At 46.5% G+C, this 19386-nt stretch overlaps 1 protein-coding gene across 1 annotated transcript in view; it reads left to right on the forward strand.

Moving 5' to 3' along the window:
- Positions 1-15597, forward strand: part of LOC121852034 (oocyte zinc finger protein XlCOF6-like) — a gene marked incomplete at its 5' end in the record, with an annotated part of 20775 nt that extends 5178 nt beyond the window's left edge. Inside the window, 3 exon segments of the mRNA XM_042346142.1 lie at positions 13518-14479; positions 14482-15416; positions 15574-15597. Of these exon segments, the coding sequence (XP_042202076.1) occupies positions 13518-14479; positions 14482-15416; positions 15574-15597 (1921 nt within the window).
- Between the last annotated feature and the right edge of the window lie 3789 nt (positions 15598-19386).

Consider the following 19386-nt stretch of genomic DNA (forward strand, 5'->3'; position numbering starts at 1 on the left):
AGGGGTTGGATATGATGACCCTCGATTGTGGTCGCCGCGTCGTTCTCCGACGGAATTCGACTCGTTTTTTCGGGCCGCGAACACTGCCCTACTTTCTGCTACATTCCAACGATCAAGTGAATGGTGGATGTATTTCACCCGTCGCTAAAAGACACTGTTTGCACAAATGAGGTCTTCTATTACATGATCAAAGAGGGCTTGCAGATATACGATTACACTCCTTCTGGCTATAGACGGCTTTCCTGCGAGGCTTTCTACATGCAGAGTTAACCTGGTCGAACTGGGACGTTTGAAGTATATAGACACTCGCCCGCCGCGAATCCCAATCCTTACCTACATGAGTGCTCACGATGAGCCAGTTGTTGGATGTCTACTTCCTGGGCTAGGTCTCACAAGCTACCTAGCAAGCCGCAAAGGAAGATACGAATCTGGCGGTCTCTCTCGGCTGGAATTCTACAGGGCCACGTCAAGCCGGACAAGTGAGAAAATCCGCCATGAGGTCATAGTTATATTGTATTGCCAGCGACTGAGGATCGATGCTACGGTTGGCCTGGGATAAATACAATTTCGTTTGCAGACTAATGATAACAGGACACAGCTTCAAATGCGGGAGCAGTCGAATCGCTTGCCCAACGAGGAGTTATGGATCGTCGAATTACCGCCTTGCTAGCCCCGCCGTAGAGAACTATACTGACTTATTTACTTCTAATTTATCCTGAATATCATCACTCGTTAGCGACTATTTCCCTCAGAACATCATGCCAGATTAGTACGAATGGGCGTGGCAACTTATCTGTTTAATATTTGCGCGAATGCCCTAGATTAAATCCCTATCGTCATGTGCGCTCTCGCTCCTAGTGGCAGTCATTTTTAGGGGCAAATGGTTGGTCAGCGGCTAGCTGACCCCTGTAGCGCTCGAACGCACCGTCAGCGGAGAACAAGTCCTTTTAAAATAGGAGCTCGACAATTTCTAAGAGCAGCTGAGAGGTTTGATGCTTGAGGGGATAGAGTGTCGACGGTAAGTGTGTATGAGATGCCGACCGTTAGAATGCTACAAGGAGCCGCGAGGAACTTCGTTTGTAGCGGCGCATGACGCCGCGTTTAAAGGGAGTCTGCTGAACTCCGACTGGATCATGGCTTCAAAACAGCTGGGTTAGTCGTTGACTGGGCTCGGATGCATGAGTCAGGTAATGGTTTCAGCCATGTAGTCCCTCAGCAGCGAAGTTGAAATAATAGCTTAACTCGGTCTTTAGGCTGTCTGAGTGATTCCAGTCAGACAACCGCAAACCCCGTGCAGTGGGATCAGGCAGCCCGCTTGAGAAAATTTCCCCTTAAGGTGAGGCCGGAACCATAACTCTCCTGCAAGTGGGACGTGAGCACCGAAATCCTGCCTCAGTGATGTGCTTTTCCGTAGGGTAGCCCTAAGAACTCGGCCCAGGAATGCGGTGAATACTAATGCGACACTGACACGATCAATCGGATGGACAGATATGATCATAATGGAGTACTCTCATCAAATCCCTCCTCCGGCTCTAAGCGTCGGCCAAGCCTAATAAACTCTATGCCATTACAGCTCTATTAAGCCCTTAGGTTGGCCAAGGGTGTATAGACGCGACCGTTTGTAAGAACGATTGCGAGGCTGCAGCCTCGAACGGTAACTATCTATAATATATTGTCTAGATTTTGTTGCATAATAGTAGAAGTTAGCGATTCATGAGTAGGTCTACCCTCTAACCCTCCTCGCCCTACCGATGCCCTGGATGGAATATTATGTAATCATGTCGGGAAATGGGTAGTAATTTGAAACGGTCAGATACTTGCGGTGCACAAAGCTGGTCATTACCAAAGCCACCACGAGATGATGGCGATGGTTTAGCTCTGCCCACCAGGGCACCACTGATGGTGATCATAGTATCTCTTCAAAAAGTGCAGTCGGGTAAGAAATCCTGCGGCTGCCGATTGTGGGAGATACCATCCAGTTTCAATTCCCGGACGCAGCGCAGTAAATGATCATTGTGCGATGCAGGACTAAGCCGGGACGGTCTGTTATACTTTGAATGTCGTTACGAGTCAAGAGTCAATCGCTGTGACAAATCTTTCCTAACGGTTAATGGGGCGACGTGAAGCTCGGTCATTATGTCCCGGCCGAGTTACTCTTGCTCCTTTGCGTCGGTCTGTTATGCGGCACGTCTGAATCGTAGTGAGCGGTGTCCAGATAGGTGTCACGAGTGCCTCGAGTCAGCAATAAGCCAATTCCGGGCCCTGACAAAGACGAGTCATTAGTACGGTTAGCAAGGGAGTCGTACCCGGCCCGATCGGATCTTACGCCAACTGAGATTAAGGTCAATTCTGGGCTGAGACGATTCGGCCCAACTAAGTGGTCCTCCTTTGTACAAAATCGCTGAATCAACTAACACAGAGTCATTCGGGAATCAAATTGTGACGTCAATTAAATATAGCTCAAACTTGCTGCTCTTAAAGTATCAGTATCGTCGACTGTTATATATTCGTGTGGGCGTATGTCTAAGATGAGATATCACACCCGGGTGTTCGGTTTAACCCACACAATCTCCCGTCCTGCGCTTGCAACCCAGCGCCATCAAAAGGTTGGCTCTGCTGCATTCCGGTTAACCGAAGCCGACCCTCGCGGATTTGGTCTTACTTCTCCATATGACAATAAAGTAGAATGGATAACTAGGGTATGTTCTTTTCTCTGCGGGTGATCCTGGGCGAGGGCGAAAACTTGAACTCTTGTGACGTCGTTGTACCAGGAACTCTGCTTTGGGTCTGACACCCTTGGGCGTACCTGAGAGATGTATCTTTATCGAAACCTGTGGGGCCTCTATAGAATAGAATCCTTATTGCCGAGCGCGTGAGACGAGCACACATGATCAATGGTAGGGTTTAGTATAGCCCACCGATACCGCTCCTTGACCCGAGTAGTTAGTAAAGTACTTGCCATCCAAAAATGGACCCTTGCGTAACCACGCAGGCGGGGAGACACCGTTGGGAAGCCCCAGGGACAGTAGGAGACAGTTCACGCAAAATAAGGGCACCGTCGAGGCTTCGCCTGGTTTTTAAAAAGTGCGACTCCCAAAGGCGTTTTGATGATAATGCTCCTGCGCACAGATGGTGATAAAACACTGTGTCACCACACTTACGCAAAATGTGCGCGTAGGCGTTTGGTTGCGTGGCGGATCAATGTGGAGACGGTGACCGTGTTACTAATTATCGTTCGTGCTCTCCTGATATATTCCTACGGCCCTGACATGATCTGATGCCACCCGTTTAAGAGTTTCAGTTAGTGAGCTAAGCTAAGCAGCGACGCTTCGTCAGACCGAGAGGGTTTTGCGAGTACGGAAACAATTTTCGTTAACGCTTGTGAGTAAACCGGATCGGGCGGCTGAAGTTCGTTGGTTTTTCGAGAACGTGTAATACATTTGAGTGTCCGCAATGGCGTATGAGACGTCTCATCTTCCAGCGTGGCGCACTTCATTAGAGCTGGCATTCGCGCGAACACTGAAAGAGGGCCTCGGGATACGTATACTTATGCACTGCCGTGGGACCGTTTGGTCGACACATTGCTATTCCATGGGCAGCGTTAGCAAGTATTTGCTGATCTAATCTTAAACCTCTGGCTCGCTATTTCACTGGATGAAACGTTGAACAGCTGTACAAGACCAGTCTGGGGCAAACACTTCGCCAGGTGGGATCTATCGGGGAGCTCGTCGCGAGACCCCATTTGGAATGCACAGGACCATGATGGTTAGGTGAGTAGCTACAGTGACTTCATCTTCTGACTGTACATGGCCTTACTCACGAACACCCGTAGCGGAGCGACAATCCCTTCCGCTATTCAGCGAGATCATCCACCCCGACTCGAGCATACATGCCGTAACCACAGGTAGATATCATGTCTAGAACGTCCGTACAATTCGCTTCTAGACGTCCCACAGATAACACGGAAATAGGCGCTTAGACTCGCGAGGAATCCAGACCAATATTACCTGCCTGTGGTGCGCGGGGCAATTATTCGACCGCGAAGTAGGCTTTCATAACCTGTGTATCTGGGCCGTTCTGAGGTGTACCCGCGTACACTTAACCTTACGCTCCATCCCAAAGGTTACGCGGCCCAACTCCGGCGTGCGCATTTATGATAATTCTCGGGGGGTAGGGCCACTTTCGCCCATACCAGTACAGCTGATGAATCGAAAATGCCGGAAGTTATACGTCGTCCTTAACGGTGCCTATTATCGGTTACCCTCACAGGTCCTAACATTATGATTTCGAAGCCTCGATATTTCTGCAAGTGATCGGGGGGTTTGCTTCGGTGTCCACACTGCATTAACACGTGTGCCAAAGGAACGCCACAAAATTGACAAGAGTTCTAAGCTTCCGCTCGATGTTATATCTGACCATTTTCTCAGAGAACATTTAGCAGTGCTGCCAAAGTCACGTCAGGCTTTACTGCTATCAAAAAGGGGTTAATTGCTCATCTAAGACCTGAACGAACAGACAGGGGAGTGAATTCGGTCATATGGCTTACTTCATGATTAGGGCAATTAGAGCAACTAGGCGTTGCGCTCACAGACGTGATCAATTGGCGGGCCTCGATCTAAGCAGAAGTTGGTCCTTATGCTAGCACCCCACACATCTGTTAAGGGAACGGATATGATTACTTCGTGAAGCGTAGTTAGTCGGTGAGCCGACAGTTGAGGATCAGTACATTCGGAGTTAGGAAGTTCGACCTACCCAGGTCTTCGGGGCGAATGCCTACGCCAGAAAGAAGAGGTTAACGTCTGGCTACTCCAATCCCACCTACCTTTCTCACATAAGAAGCGTTTATTGGGAACTCATTAATCAGGGACGTGGATTACATCACGAACCTTAATGTCCAGAACCGATAACTGATATGTATGTCGCCCTGGCTCCTCTAAGCTCCGACGCAGTTGAACTTGTTCAGCCAGAAGTGGCCCATCGTTAGTAGCCTTCTAAACAATCTAAATCCGATGCACATCAGCGGTGTTGCTTAACAATAAGAATCGAGCCCGCCCTGGATTATTGTAGCTACTGTTGACATATCTGTCATCGGAAGCACCGTCAATGCTCCGTCGCGCCATCCATAATTAGACCATTACATCCTGAGATTAAACAGCGGAGCACATAACTGGCAACCTGACGAAAGTTCTACGCTTTAAACGAAGGCAGACAACTCTCAAAATCCTCTCGTGTTACGGAAAGTATTGTCCATTGAGTGGAAGCTAAGCTTATGTAGGTCGCTCGGCTGTATACTTATTCCCACTGCGAATATCGTGCCCAAAAAAGGGGCTTTGATATGACGGATGAGCCCCAGGTAGCAACGGTAGAGAAACTATGAATCCGGACATGTAGTCCGGGCTAGTCTGAAACCTTGACTATATAAAGGTTTGCAGGCATAGCACCATGATGAAATTCTCATGTGAGCTACGTCCGCGCGAGATACTGGTTGGTCAAACCCCTCGTATAATAGTCAGGAAAGTATCTACCCTGGTGTTACATCTGAAGTTATCGCCTGTTAACGTTATGCACGGTGCCGCTGAAACAAATCTCTTAGCTTATTGGAGACTAACCTAGGTCGTGACTTTCCGATTTCCGGCGTTTCACAAGCATAGTCGTATATTCGCCCTAACCAGTTAAATGTTAGAGCATCCCAACGTCCAACCTACCCCACCAGGTTAGTAGGAGTTCGGAGGACCCACCGTTTGGACTTGTGGTTAAGAGCAATTCCTCGAATGAAATTTCAAGATACATATGCAAACAAAAACATGTGAGACTGACAACTTCACAGATAGAGGGAGGAAAAATGTTAAAGTAAAGTCGACAGGACATGCTCCACTAAGGGCAGAGGCAAAAACTGAAGGGAAATGGCAACACGCCCGACACGGCACTGGGCGCGCACACAGAAAATGCACACCACTTAAACACAAGCGACACAGCACAGACCAAAGTGACAGATTGCCTGATGATAACTTGTTTGATGATGACGCTGTCGGCGATCAACTTTCGGAATACCTATTCACCAGTAAAACCCTTAAATTGATGGACAAGGCTCTAGTCAGAATTCCCGATTTTGACCCCCACAATAAGACTATGGATATCCACACACATATCGCAACCGTAGAAGAGGAGGCAATGATTAGAGGGCTGAGGAGACGGGATGAAAAAGCGAGTTTGTTGAAACGGACCTTACATAAAGAATCCATTCCATGGGTAAAGTCACTACCACACAAGGTTAGAAATGATTTTAAACAACTGAGCCTGGCAGTGATTCGGAAGTTTGGAGAATATTCGACACTCACTGAGGGGTTTTATGCTGTAAAATCGATGACCCAGGGCATGGACCAAGATCCACGTGACTACCTCGTCCAATTTAAAAGAGCGTATTACGCAGGCGATGTGAATCAATACCACGAAGGAGATAAAATGTTCAAAATTATGTTTTTTGAATCCTTGAGCCCAGAGATTACAGAAAGGGTGAGAATGGTTTTGAATCCAGAAACCGCATCCTTACGCCGCATAGAGAGCAAGGCGTACATGGCATGGTTATACAGAGCTAAGAATCATAATTCGGATCCAGAACACAGGGAGAGGGATGAGGAACCCAGCCTCTCAGAGAGGAATAAAAATCACCGAGCAGTCCCACCATGCAGGACGGAGCAGAAACGCACGCACACATGGCAAAATAACCCAGAGAGAGGTTGGCACGAGAATGAGAGCGGCACAAAGCCGAACATTCAGGAGAATCGCAGGAGGGGAGGTTCAGAACAGAACCATACCAACACCCCATGCCACGACACACACAAGATCAAAATTACCCACAAAGATGGCGAGGTAACAATCCAGGAAAAATTTGGCACCCAAATGGGAGAAATACTGGGCCAAAAATGTACGAGAATCGCAGGAGGGAGAGGTTCAGAGCAGAACCATATCAACACCCCATCCCACGACACACGCAAGGTTCAAATTACGCACAGAGATGGGAAGATAACCACCTAGCGGGAAGGTGTTACACAGACCGCGGAGGTATGGATGCGAACATTCAGGAGAATCGCAGGATGGGAGGTCAAACACAATCGATCCAATTCCGACCAATTCCTCCACCGGCTATACCAGGAGGGAATAGAGGAATAACACAGAATGCGGTCCAAATACGTGATGAACCATCCACAGTGATTGAGAGCGGGCAGCCCATACGCGCCACGCACGCTGAAGTTTTGTTAAACCCTGAGCTCATTGGGAAATACAGGATACAAGGACAGGGTTGCATTGAAGCGTGATCGGACAGTACAAAAACAGACAGCAGGGACACGCCCTGAGGAGCGCAGGCATGAGCCTTTGAATGGAAAATATCCAAGGGAAACCAAAAATTATGTGGATCGGAGTGCTAAAATGGAGACGAATGTCCATGACGTATCGGGAATGGTGTTGAAATCCAACACACTCGTAAAAACAAAGAGGGCAACATTACGAGGACAGAATTAAATCGACACACTGACTCGGCAAATGTGCATGTAATCGCAGAGAGAGCGAATGCCACGAACCAAGTGTCAAAGTGGGTCGTGTGCGCGAATTCTGGTTACGTGCAGCACAATTTTTCACCACACACTCCCACGACGCGAGAGAGTGAGAGAGGAAACTACAAAAACGAACCCGAAAACCGTGATCAAATTATCAAAGTGATAAGTGGTAAACCAGGCAACATGAGGAAGGTAACGCATAAATGCGTTCGAAACCGCTACCTAGCGTTTCCCAGGATTTAACAAAAACAAAAATGAATGTTCGTCAGAGTTATGATGTATGAGAACCGATGTAACGCAATATCGATGTTAACGTGTGTTATTTTCTTTGCTTAATTCAAATGTAACCAGGATTTAACAAAAACAAAAATGAATATTCGCCGGAGTTATGATGTATGAGAACCGATGTAACGCAATATCAATGTTAACATGTTGTTATTTTCTTTGCTTATTTCAGATGTAACCAGGTTAAGATTGTAATACGTGCACGCGCGTCGTAAGAAATAACCGCCGAGAGTAAGGGCGGCTGATGGGATGCATGACATAAAAAGGGGGCATTACTTTGTTTGAAAATTCGCCAGTGGCCAAATCGACCCCTGATAATTTTCAAACGGGCGGACTGTTGTGTATGTACCCCCTTTTTATTTTTTTTAATATTATTTTTTTTTAAGAATTATTCTGCCAACATAGATAATATCGTTTTTTTTAATAGACGCGGCCACGTGGGAACGAACACGCCCCCACACTTCCACAGAGGCCCCCACACTTCCACAGATGCGCGCATACCTCATTTCAAAGGAAAGAGGACATGAAAGGGGGGCAATAAGGTAATAAAAAAACTCCCCTAAATTCACACAAGAGGAACAAGGGAGGGGGGAATTGCAGGCGGGGGGTTGCAGAACCAGGAGACACGGAGGAAGAGATAATTATATTCTTAACAAAGAAACAGCATCGACGACAAAAAGCACAGATGGGTCTTTGAACCATGTTAAATACACAAGTTACCAACTTAACCATAAAGATTAAGCAAACAGTATCCATCCTCACTCCAATTGAAAACCAGACGACAATCTGAACCAGAATCGCGACCCATCATTGTTAATAAATACTGACATTATTTACCTTTAAAGAATATCTACACGGCCGGGCCGAAGCATCAAAGAATAATTATGGCATCGATTTCGCTCCAAAACAAAATTCCTAGCCGGGATATCAGATCAAATAATCACAAGAAGTCAAATAATAAGTACGGAATTAAAGTAGAAGAGAAATCAAGGGCGGAGAAGGCTCTCAAAATTAACCAAACACAACACCCATGGGAAGCGAGCAACACGGCCGCCTTTGTCTTTCCGAGAGGATCACGACACACAGGCACCAAGCCAGGAAATGACACCCATAAAAGTTGGGGCAAGGGCTCAAAGGAAATTAACACACGCCTTCGAATAAATAAGCATACGCCGGGTGCTCCCACCGTGGAAACAACCGCCTTTGTCTTCCCACAACACGGACAGCAAAAATTGCACAAGCCAGGAAATGACATTTCCATGGGAGATCGGGTCACGATGAAACATCGTGAACACGGTTTCGGCATAACCAAGCAGCAAATAAGTCGCATTTCAACTTCCAAACCAAACCAACTTAAGCTGTGTGAGACAAAGGATGTGATCCCAGAGCAAGGGAGTGAATAGTTAAGCTCGCTTAACGCGTAGGTTTTCGCGACAAATATTATTCAGTAACAAAACATGGATTCGAATGTTTTTTTTTAACTCAACGCGAATCATCGGTCTGGCTAATGGATAACTTCTGAAGCAGCCGACACGAGGCCCCCACCCCCTTTCTTCCAGAACGACACACACAGCTGTGTCTTCAAAGCTAATAAACACACGGACAAACACGCACGCGAAAACACACGGACGGACACACACACGGACGCAGATGGTCCACCCCCACAGGAAGGTTTTATGACACAGCTTTTGAACAACTCGGGAAGCCGAGTGGAATTTTCCGATATAAACCGAAGGAAAATCCATACAACTCAGTTCGTCAGGGGCTCTGGCCCCCATCAGAGATATCATCCGGGCTACGAGCCCATCTTCGGCTCCACCACAGATCTTCACGAGCTCCGGCCTACATCTCATCTCGTCTCCGGGCTAAGGCCCCACCAGAGTTCTCCAGGGCGACAACCATCTCTCCTCGTCGCCGCCAACGAAGAAGCTCCTGTCATTCAGAATGACGAGGGTCGCGGAGTAGCGACGCGTAGCTACAAGCCGAGGTCTGCACCACCTGAGAAGAATCGCTACCCTGAGTCGCAGAGCTGCGAGTGAAGCCAACAAAGACGCCAACGTCCACCCTGCCACGAACGAAGCATCGCTCCTCGTCAGAGTGACGACCAGCGAACAACCCGCAGGAAAGGCGGAGATCGCTGAACGAGCGCCAACTTGCGCCACCGTGCGCCACCGTGCGCCACCGTGCAACAACGTGCGCCACCTTGCGCCACCGTGCGACACCGAGCGACAACGAGCGACACCCAGATCGACCAGCATCAACCCAAACCGACTCGTCATCCCGCCGTGGAGAAAAAGAGTCAAAGTCTTCTGAACGAGCGCCGCCGCTCACCTCACAGCGGAGAAAGTCTCAGCTGCCGCTCGCACAAACAACAGAGGTCGTATCGCTCCCCACATACAGACTCAAGAAAACACAGAGAAAATCTTGTCAAACCAGTTTCCTTTGTCCCAGAATCTCGCCGAAGAATTAATTAAAACAGAGCCAGATTCGCTCTCGCGCCCACACGCCCTCACCCACCATTGTATCAAACATTCCGTTAAAAAGGATTTTAGACTTGCCGATGAATCTATTGACATATACTTTCGCCTCTGGGATACAATAAGTGCTTTTTATTACCGCCATATGAAGTGTGTCATGCTTGTTTTCAAACTCGACCAGTCGCCGATTGTGATCAATACATGGGCGAACTAATGATGCCTGGTAGGAAAAGTAGAGGTTACAATTGATAGAAGTGTTTTTAGTCATTCAGTTCGTTAAATGCATAAGTGTTTATTCATTCATTTTAGTCAAATGCATAATCTCGTAATTGCATAAGAGTTTTGGTTATTCATATTAGTTAATGCATAATATCGCAAATGCATAAGAATTTTAGTTATTCAATTTAGCTAAATGCATAAGTGTTTATTCATTCATTTTAGTCAAATGCATAAGAGTTTCGTTATTCATATTGCATAATTGCATAATTCACAACTGCATAAGTTTTTGTCGTTCATATTAGTTAATTGCATAATCTTGCCCATGAATTATTGACGCATGTTTGACCTGCATGATAGAATGTCACGTGCTTGTTAGAATAAAATTGTATCACAGAAGCATATGAGTGTTCTTTCCAAGTCCATGCAAAACCATCTTATTCATAAGAGCTGTATCCTGCGATGAGATATGAAAATGGAGACCTAAAATATTATAACACACACTAGGATAATCGGTAAATGAATCTATGATAATCGTGTTATCCTGATTGATAACTCTGGATAAACGAAACTAAGCAAATTATCATAACTGCACACATTAACATAATCGCAAGCCTCCGCATAAATTACTACGATTATCTCCGTGATCATATAATTTATGCATATAATCACACGCATTATCATAATTTATGCATATTAATACACACATTATCATAATTAATGCGATTTGCGCATTTTTCGGAAAATTATTAATTTTTATTATTTTCATCAAAATTTCATAACCTGACACATACAACACTCCCTCGTCCCCCCCCCCCCTCACCGTTCTCGCGAGCTTCTCCTCTGGAAGAAGACTTGCAATGGTGTGCTCCTGTTCCAGCCGTCAGAATTGCGCACGCTCGCGAGCAAATCTCTCACACACGTGCGCGTGCTCGGCAAGGGTGTTAGATGGGGGATATGGGCAGTTCGCATCTGGCTGCCACCACGTTGTGCTTGTCAGATACTGCTGAACTTTCTCGGCGGCGAGGTCATCGATGATCTCGGCAGTGTATCCCAGGCGTACGCTCTGTGTTAGCAAGCGTGATTTATTTTAGTGTCCGCTCACTGAGATCTGAAGTGAGAAGTTCACATCGTGGTTATTGTTGTCGTGGTGGTAGTTGTTTACCCAGGTAGAGCCTCGCTCCTTCTTTGTCTTGTAGGGAGGCCGCTTTGGATTGCACCACTCTTCGATTTCACATTAACATGCTAATTTATTACATTAACATCACTAGCCCCGGCCACTTCCTTATGACCCTTGGGCTACACCCATTTCAAACCTTTTACAACAGTCTGCCTCAGCAGCAGACCATGCATTTTCTAGCAGAGTGTTTTGTTTGCTTTCTGACCACAAGTATTGTGGTTAATGCACACATGATTCCTTATTTGGAATACAGTACAGTACTTATTTCAATTGTGATGTTTATTTTAGTTGCCGTTAACCTAACCCCATTATTTAGGTAATGCTTAAGTATAATGATGTATTTTGAGAAGCTCACAATGGCCCTATACAAAATTGCATTTCATGCAGTAACAATGATACGCTAATCGATGCCTGGTTATAGTCAAGGGATCGTCCCCTGCTGGTCAACCATGTTACGCATGTTGATGATCTGGTCATGGCTACTCAATGATATTGAGTTGGAGAATCGTGTTCTATACCTGGAGAATTCCATGACGAAATGGGGCCTTGCATATGTTCTACAAAAAGATCACCTCCCTGGGAAAATCTTGACTTAAAGCTTTCGTAACTGCAGGAATTCATATTCTTTGGGTCTTTCGGTTAAGTGACGTGACTTTACCGAAAGACCCAAAGAATACCTCCCTGGGAATTTAATGTCATACAACACTGCACCTGCTCAGCTCTCCATGAATAATCAGGTCGTTTTACACGTGGTGGAGGAGCGCCTATACCAGGTTAATGTGTTCATGACCTTATTTGGCATCCAAAGTGTCACTTCAAATTAGTCTAGCAGCATTCTTTCATTAGGCTCTGTAGCACTATGTGGAAGCTGCCTGGACTTTTTTACATACAAAGCTGTGAGTGTCCATCGCCAAGGTCTAGTCCATTGCAAAGGTCTTGTCTATAAAACAGGCAATAGTCTACATTATAGACTGCCAATACACTCACCGAGGTTAAGAACCAGGCTACATTCTACATTATAGACTGCCAGTATGTTCACCGAGGTTAAGAACCAGGCTACAGTCTACATTAGTCGTTTTTTTTCTTCTATTCAATTTATTTGTATTATTATTTTATATCTACGTGACTTTACCGAAATAACCAAAGAATATGAATGCCCGCTATCACAAAAGTTTTAAGTCAAGATTTTCCCAGGGAGGTGATCTTTTTGTAGAACATATGCAAGGCCCCATTTCGTCATGGAATTCAACAGGTACAGAACAAGATTTTATAAGAATGGAAACAGTCAGGAAATTAACAATGCACATATGCAGCTTAAGTTAGATCTGTTCATCCTCGCATTCAAGCTCATCTGAGCCTGGCTTCAGACCTTTAAGTTGCAAATGAACATTAATTTATACATTTCTGCATAATACAAATAGTATCAACAGCCTTTGCTATGTTAGCTAATTTTTCTTAAATAAATATTCCTGTCATAGCTAGACAACCGAAATTGTGTGCTTGGAGTTTTTGGTAAATATTAATTTTGAAGACACTTGGGTGTCCAGTCATATTTATGACCATTTGCCCTCTCATTGTGTGCCTTAGCAGCCCGTGTGATGAATTAGGGAATCTCTTTCACTATTTCATGAAAATATGAATATATATAGATGTGTAAGTCATGTGTGACTGTATATATGCATTCCTCTGTGCCTCAATACTCACGGAGATGGTGTGGATATGTTTTTCTGTCTGCAGCTGATGCTCGCTCTGCAGAGTTGGTCTGATGGAGCAAAGGCACTCAGCGCAGCTCGGTACAAGAAGGAAACAATGCGACCAGAATGCAAACAGCATGGATCGTACTGGAAACTTGACACAGCACCAGAGAACACACACAGGAGAGAAACCTTTTAAGTGCAGTGTGTGTAAAAAGGTGTTTGCACGGTCATCCATTCTTAAATCACACCAGAGAACACACACAGGAGAGAAACCTTTTAAGTGCACTCTGTGTGAGAAGGCATTTGCAATGTCATCAAATCTTAAGATCCACCAGAGAACACACACAGGAGAGAAACCTTTTAAGTGCACTCTGTGTGGGAAGGCGTTTGCACAGTCATCAACTCTTCAGACCCACCAGAGAACACACACAGGAGAGAAACCTTTTAAGTGCAGTGTGTGTAAAAAGGTGTTTGCACGGTCATCCATTCTTAAATCACACCAGAGAACACACACAGGAGAGAAACCTTTTAAGTGCACTCTGTGTGAGAAGGCATTTGCAATGTCATCAAATCTTAAGATCCACCAGAGAACACACACAGGAGAGAAACCTTTTAAGTGCACTCTGTGTGGGAAGGCGTTTGCAATGTCATCAAATCTTAAGACCCACCAGAGAACACACACAGGAGATAAGCCCTTCAAGTGCAGTGTGTGTGGGAAGGCATTTTTTTATTCATCTACTCTTAAACAACACCAGAGAACACACACAGGAAAGAAACCTTTCAAGTGCACTGTGTGTGAGAAGGCGTTTGCACAGTCACCACATCTTCAAAGACACCAGAGAACACACACAGGAGAGAAACCCTTCAAGTGCACTGTGTGTGGGAAGGCGTTTACACAGTCATCACATCTTAAAAGACACCAGAGAACACACACAGGAGAGAAACCCTTCAAGTGCACTGTGTGTGAGAAGGCATTTTCATGGTCATCATATCTTCAGACCCACCAGAGAACACACACAGGAGATAAGCCCTTCAAGTGCAGTGTGTGTGGGAAGGCATTTTTTTTTCATCTACTCTTAAACAACACCAGAGAACACACACAGGAGAGATGCCCTTCAAGTGCAGTGTGTGTGGGAAGGCATTTTTTAATTCATCTACTCTTAAACAACACCAAAGAACACACACAGGAGAGATGCCCTTCAAGTGCAGTGTGTGTGAGAAGGCATTTTCAGATTCATCTACTCTTAAACAACACCAGAGAACACACACAGGAGAGAAACCTTTTAAGTGCACTCTGTGTGGGAAGGCATTTGCAAAGTCATCAAATCTTCAGACCCATCAGATAATACACACAGGAGATCAACCCTTCAAGTGCAGTGTGTGTGGGAAGGCATTTTTGTATTCATCTACTCTTAAACAACACCAGAGAACACACACGGGAGAGCAACCTTTTAAGTGCACTCTGTGTGGGAAGGCGTTTGCAAAGTCATCAAATCTTCAGACCCATCAGAGAATACACACAGGAGATAAACCCTTCAAGTGCCGTGTGTGTGGGAAGGTATTTTCAGATTCATCTACTCTTAAACAACACCAGAGAACACACACAGGAAAGAAACCTTTCAAGTGCACTGTGTGTGAGAAGGTGTTTTCAAAGTCATCAAATCTTAAAAAACACCAGAGAACACACACACATCAGAAAATCCACAAGAAGTGTAATCTGAAATCAGCTTGTGAAAGTCAAAGTGCTGCAATGACCCCATTGTTCATGAAACAAGAACCAGAAGACAACCCCAGCCTGGACACTTTGAAAGGTATCAAGGTAAAATATGAAGAGGCGAAGGTGAAATGTGAAGAAGTAACAGTGAAGAGCGTAGAAGTGAAGGTTAAATTTGAAGATTCAACTCCAAAATCGGACCTTCACATAGATGGAGGCAGTGTGAAGCAGGAACTAAATTCTGGCTGTGAGGCAGAGCGAGGCAACTTCCAGGAGTTTGTGGATGTGGAGGTGTGGGTGGACTTCTTAGACAATACAAAGTCAAATGGAGACCAGGTAGATGTGCAAGCTTAAGACAATTAAGCACCAATGGATGCATCTTTGTCACATGCCTTTCTAATGAATATAATATGAAGTTGAACACTCAATTTCTCGGTTCAAACTGCAGTGTAAGAATGGCCAGTATTTGTGAACCTGTGGGTTTGGGCGATCTCTAACCAGGAGTGACTCAAGTGTTTTGTATCATATCTCATCTTAGACACTCGATGGGTGCCCATAATGGGCATCTGTCCCTGTGTGCCACAAGGTGACCGTTCACTGGCCTGCATGTGGATAGGATTTTGTAAGTCGGGGGCGATGATTGATATGCCAGTCGTATTTGAACCTTGAACCTCTGCAACAAATAGAGAATGTACTACTACTTGGCTTCCCTCTATAAGAGTGCTGCACATATAGGCCTAATCTCGTCAGAGATCAACTTGTAAATACATTGTAACGTGATGCAGTACATTTCATTTTTTGATTATTTTAAATCATAATTGAAAGAAACTTGTCTGTTTTTGTACGTACATGCAACATTTTGTGTATTAATGTCAAACATGGAATATGTGATGTCCGGACAAAGTATCTGTTTTGGTGGTAACCTGTACAAAAACTCACGTGAGAGCTGTTATTTTTGTGATAGGGGTCAAATGGTATTTTTGTGAATCAGGACGCATCTGACTCTGGGGCAACTCATTGTCTTTGAAATCGGAAGCATAGTCGGATCATTCATCTAACATTTAAGACAAATTTTTTGTCTGTCTGTCTCTCTGTCCGTCCGTCTGTCCGTCTGCATACGCTCGCGGGGGATATGGCTCTCGGACCGTGGGGTTTGTCGAGACAGTTTTTTTGCCGGGAGGCACGCCCCGAGCCCCGCGGTGGGAATAGGCATTTCCGTTTTTCGTCCCTAAACTTTAAAGCGATTTAATTATCGATTTAGTGCGATTTATCTTTATTTATTTATTTAGCACGCCGTTGCGCGAGACGCTGACCGAGGGTTGCCCTTGGCAACGGGCAGCGCGCCGTCACTGCAGGGTGGACGCCATTTCTCACTCGCGTTAAAAATATGCGCACACATTTACACGCCACGCTGAGGTAAATACATCAAAGTTTCACGTCCTCGTCTCTCCCCCCACCCCAATGTGTGCAATTACTATTATAGGGTCGGTAGATAATATTATAGAGATTAGACAGTATTATTCTAGCGCGGGGGCGGGGGGGGGCGGTGGTGGTAGCGGCCCAGCCCCCAGCCTCGCCCGGCTGGGCAATCTAGGCGAGGCCGGAGGCTCTGCACGGGACTAGGCCTCGACACCCCATTCTTGTTAGAGTCGATATACCCAGCGTTGCCCGGGGGAAAAATACATTTAAAAACTTCTGAAAACTTTAAAACATAACATAGCAATGAAAATAAAACTCAGTAAATTAAAATAAACCCGAGCGCGCCACGAATCGATTCTTAAAATAGACTGTACAAATAGTTATTAAGCTGGGTGAGTGTACTGACAGTCTATGATGTAGACTGTAGCCTGGTTAAGCTGGGTGAGTGTACTGGCAGTCAGTAATGTAGACTGTACAAATTGTTATTAAGCTGGGTGAGTGTACCTGCAGACTGTAGCCTGGTTATTAAGTAAAGTAGCAGGTACCACCACAGTCAGTATGCACTGCTGTAATCATAGCAGGTACCACCACAGCAGTATGCACTGCTGTAATCATAGCAGGTACCACCACAGCAGTATGCACTGCTGTAATAGCAGGTACCACCACCACTGTATGTACTGCTGTCATCATAGCAGGTACCACCACAACAGTATGTACTGCTGTCATCATAGCAGGTACCACCACAGTATGTGCTGCTGTCATCATTGCAGGTACCACCACAGTATGTACTGCTGTCATCAGAGCAGGTACCACCACAGTCAGTATGCACTGCTGTAATCATAGCAGGAACCACCACAGTCACTATGCACTGCTGTCATAATAGCAGGTCCCACCACCACTGTATGTACTGCTGTCATCATAGCAGGTACCACAGTATGTACTGCTGTCATAGCAGGTACCACCACAGTATGTACTGCTGTCATCATAGCAGGTACCACCACAGTATGTACTGCTGTCATCATTGCAGGTACCAGCACAGTATGTACTGCTGTCATCAGAGCAGGTAACACCACAGTCAGTATGCACTGCTGTAATCATGGCAGGTTCCACCACCACAGTATGCACTGCTGTGATCATAGCAGGTACCACCACAGCAGTATGCACTGCTGTATTCATAGCATGTACCACCACAGTCAGTATGCACTGCTGTAATCATAGCAGGAACCACCACAGTCACTATGCACTCCTGTCGTGAAAGCAGGTCCCACCACAGTATGCACAGCTGTCGTCATAGGATACCACCACAATCAGTATCCACTGCTGTAATCATAGGTACCACCACAGTCAGTATGCACTGCTGTAGTCATAGCAGGTGCCATCACTGTCAGTATGCACTGCTGTAGTGATAGCAGGTACCACCTCAGCCGGTATGCACTGCTGTAGTGATAGTAGATACTGCTATCGAGTTGGTAGATACTGCGAAATCGAGTTAGTAGATACTAAAACAGTCAGTATATACCATTACAGCTCGGTCAATACTGCTACAGTCAGCATATACTACTATACAGTCAGTACATACTAATACGGTGAGTAGCTATTAGAGTCTGTAGATACTACTATAGAGTGAGTAGATCTTGCTATAGAGTTAGTAGTTACTACTATAGTCAGTGGATACTACTATAGTCAGTGGATACTACTGTAATAACAGCCATGGAGGGCTCACGTGGTGATTGGCTTGCCGGTCCCGCTTTGTAGCCAATAAAGGGGCGAGCCAAGGAGCATGGCCTCGGCGTGATCACGGCATGAGCACGGCATGTTAGCAGGGGTGATTGGCCTGGCCAATCGGGGCCTCAGCTAATGGGAAGCCGGATCAGAGGCGTGGTCCCGGGATTGACGGGGAACCATCTGGAACGGTCAACGCTGACTACGGAGGATTGGCTCAGGGGTACCACGTGACCCAGGGATTAAGAGGAGGAGAGAGGAGTCCGGGAGCAGACCTGGGAACGAAAAGAGCAGGAGTCACGCGCGTACGGGGCTCTGGGTGCCACGTGCGCGGTGGGGACTTAGCTGGCAGTCTGCCCGCTTTCCGTTGTCTGTCAGCAACGGGGAGTGTGTGTGTGTAACTGTGGAAGTTGGAAAATAAAAGGACTGATTCCGGAAGCCGTCTCGAGAAGGTTTATTGCATTGGTGTCAGAAGCTCTTCTGCGACCGTTTGGACGATCGTCAAGATGTCCAACCACCTCAGAAAGAAGAACCCGCCCGAGCCTCCATCGGAGGAAGAGGCCGAGACGGACGAAGATGATCTGTTGGGGGCTACGGCTCCTCTGCCGCCGGCTGCTACTGGTCTCCTCGACGCCTCTCAGCGTCGACTGGGAGAAGATACGACCACCTCAGGGACGAAGGACGGATGGCGGCTGATGGCGGAGCAGATCGAGTCGTTACGCGCCATTCTGCTGAGTCTGGTGACCGCGGTGGCGTCCTCACCAGCCGTGGGTCGCCAGATAGCGGATCAGCTCGACGCCGCGGATAGAGGTCCTACACACGAATCGGCGTCCGCCATTGCTCCTGCTACGCGGGAGGAGGCCGACGTTTTGGGCGGGGCGGCAGCACCGGAGCCGTTTGGCGCCATTTTGGCGCGCCTGCCGCCACGCGGCCGCCGGACGCCATTTTGCTTGCGACGGGTGGAGCGCGGGATCCGAAGTCGGAGACGCCCGCGGCGCACGCCTGCCACCGCGCGCACACCGTGTGTGTGTACACAGTTTGTATACAGGGGCCGTCCATAAATGACGTCACGCGATTTTGGACGATTTTGACCCCCCCCCCCACTCCGTCACACGACGTC

This window comes from Callorhinchus milii, unplaced genomic scaffold, assembly GCF_018977255.1.
Source record: "Callorhinchus milii isolate IMCB2004 unplaced genomic scaffold, IMCB_Cmil_1.0 Scaffold333, whole genome shotgun sequence".
Classification (NCBI taxonomy): domain Eukaryota; kingdom Metazoa; phylum Chordata; class Chondrichthyes; order Chimaeriformes; family Callorhinchidae; genus Callorhinchus; species Callorhinchus milii.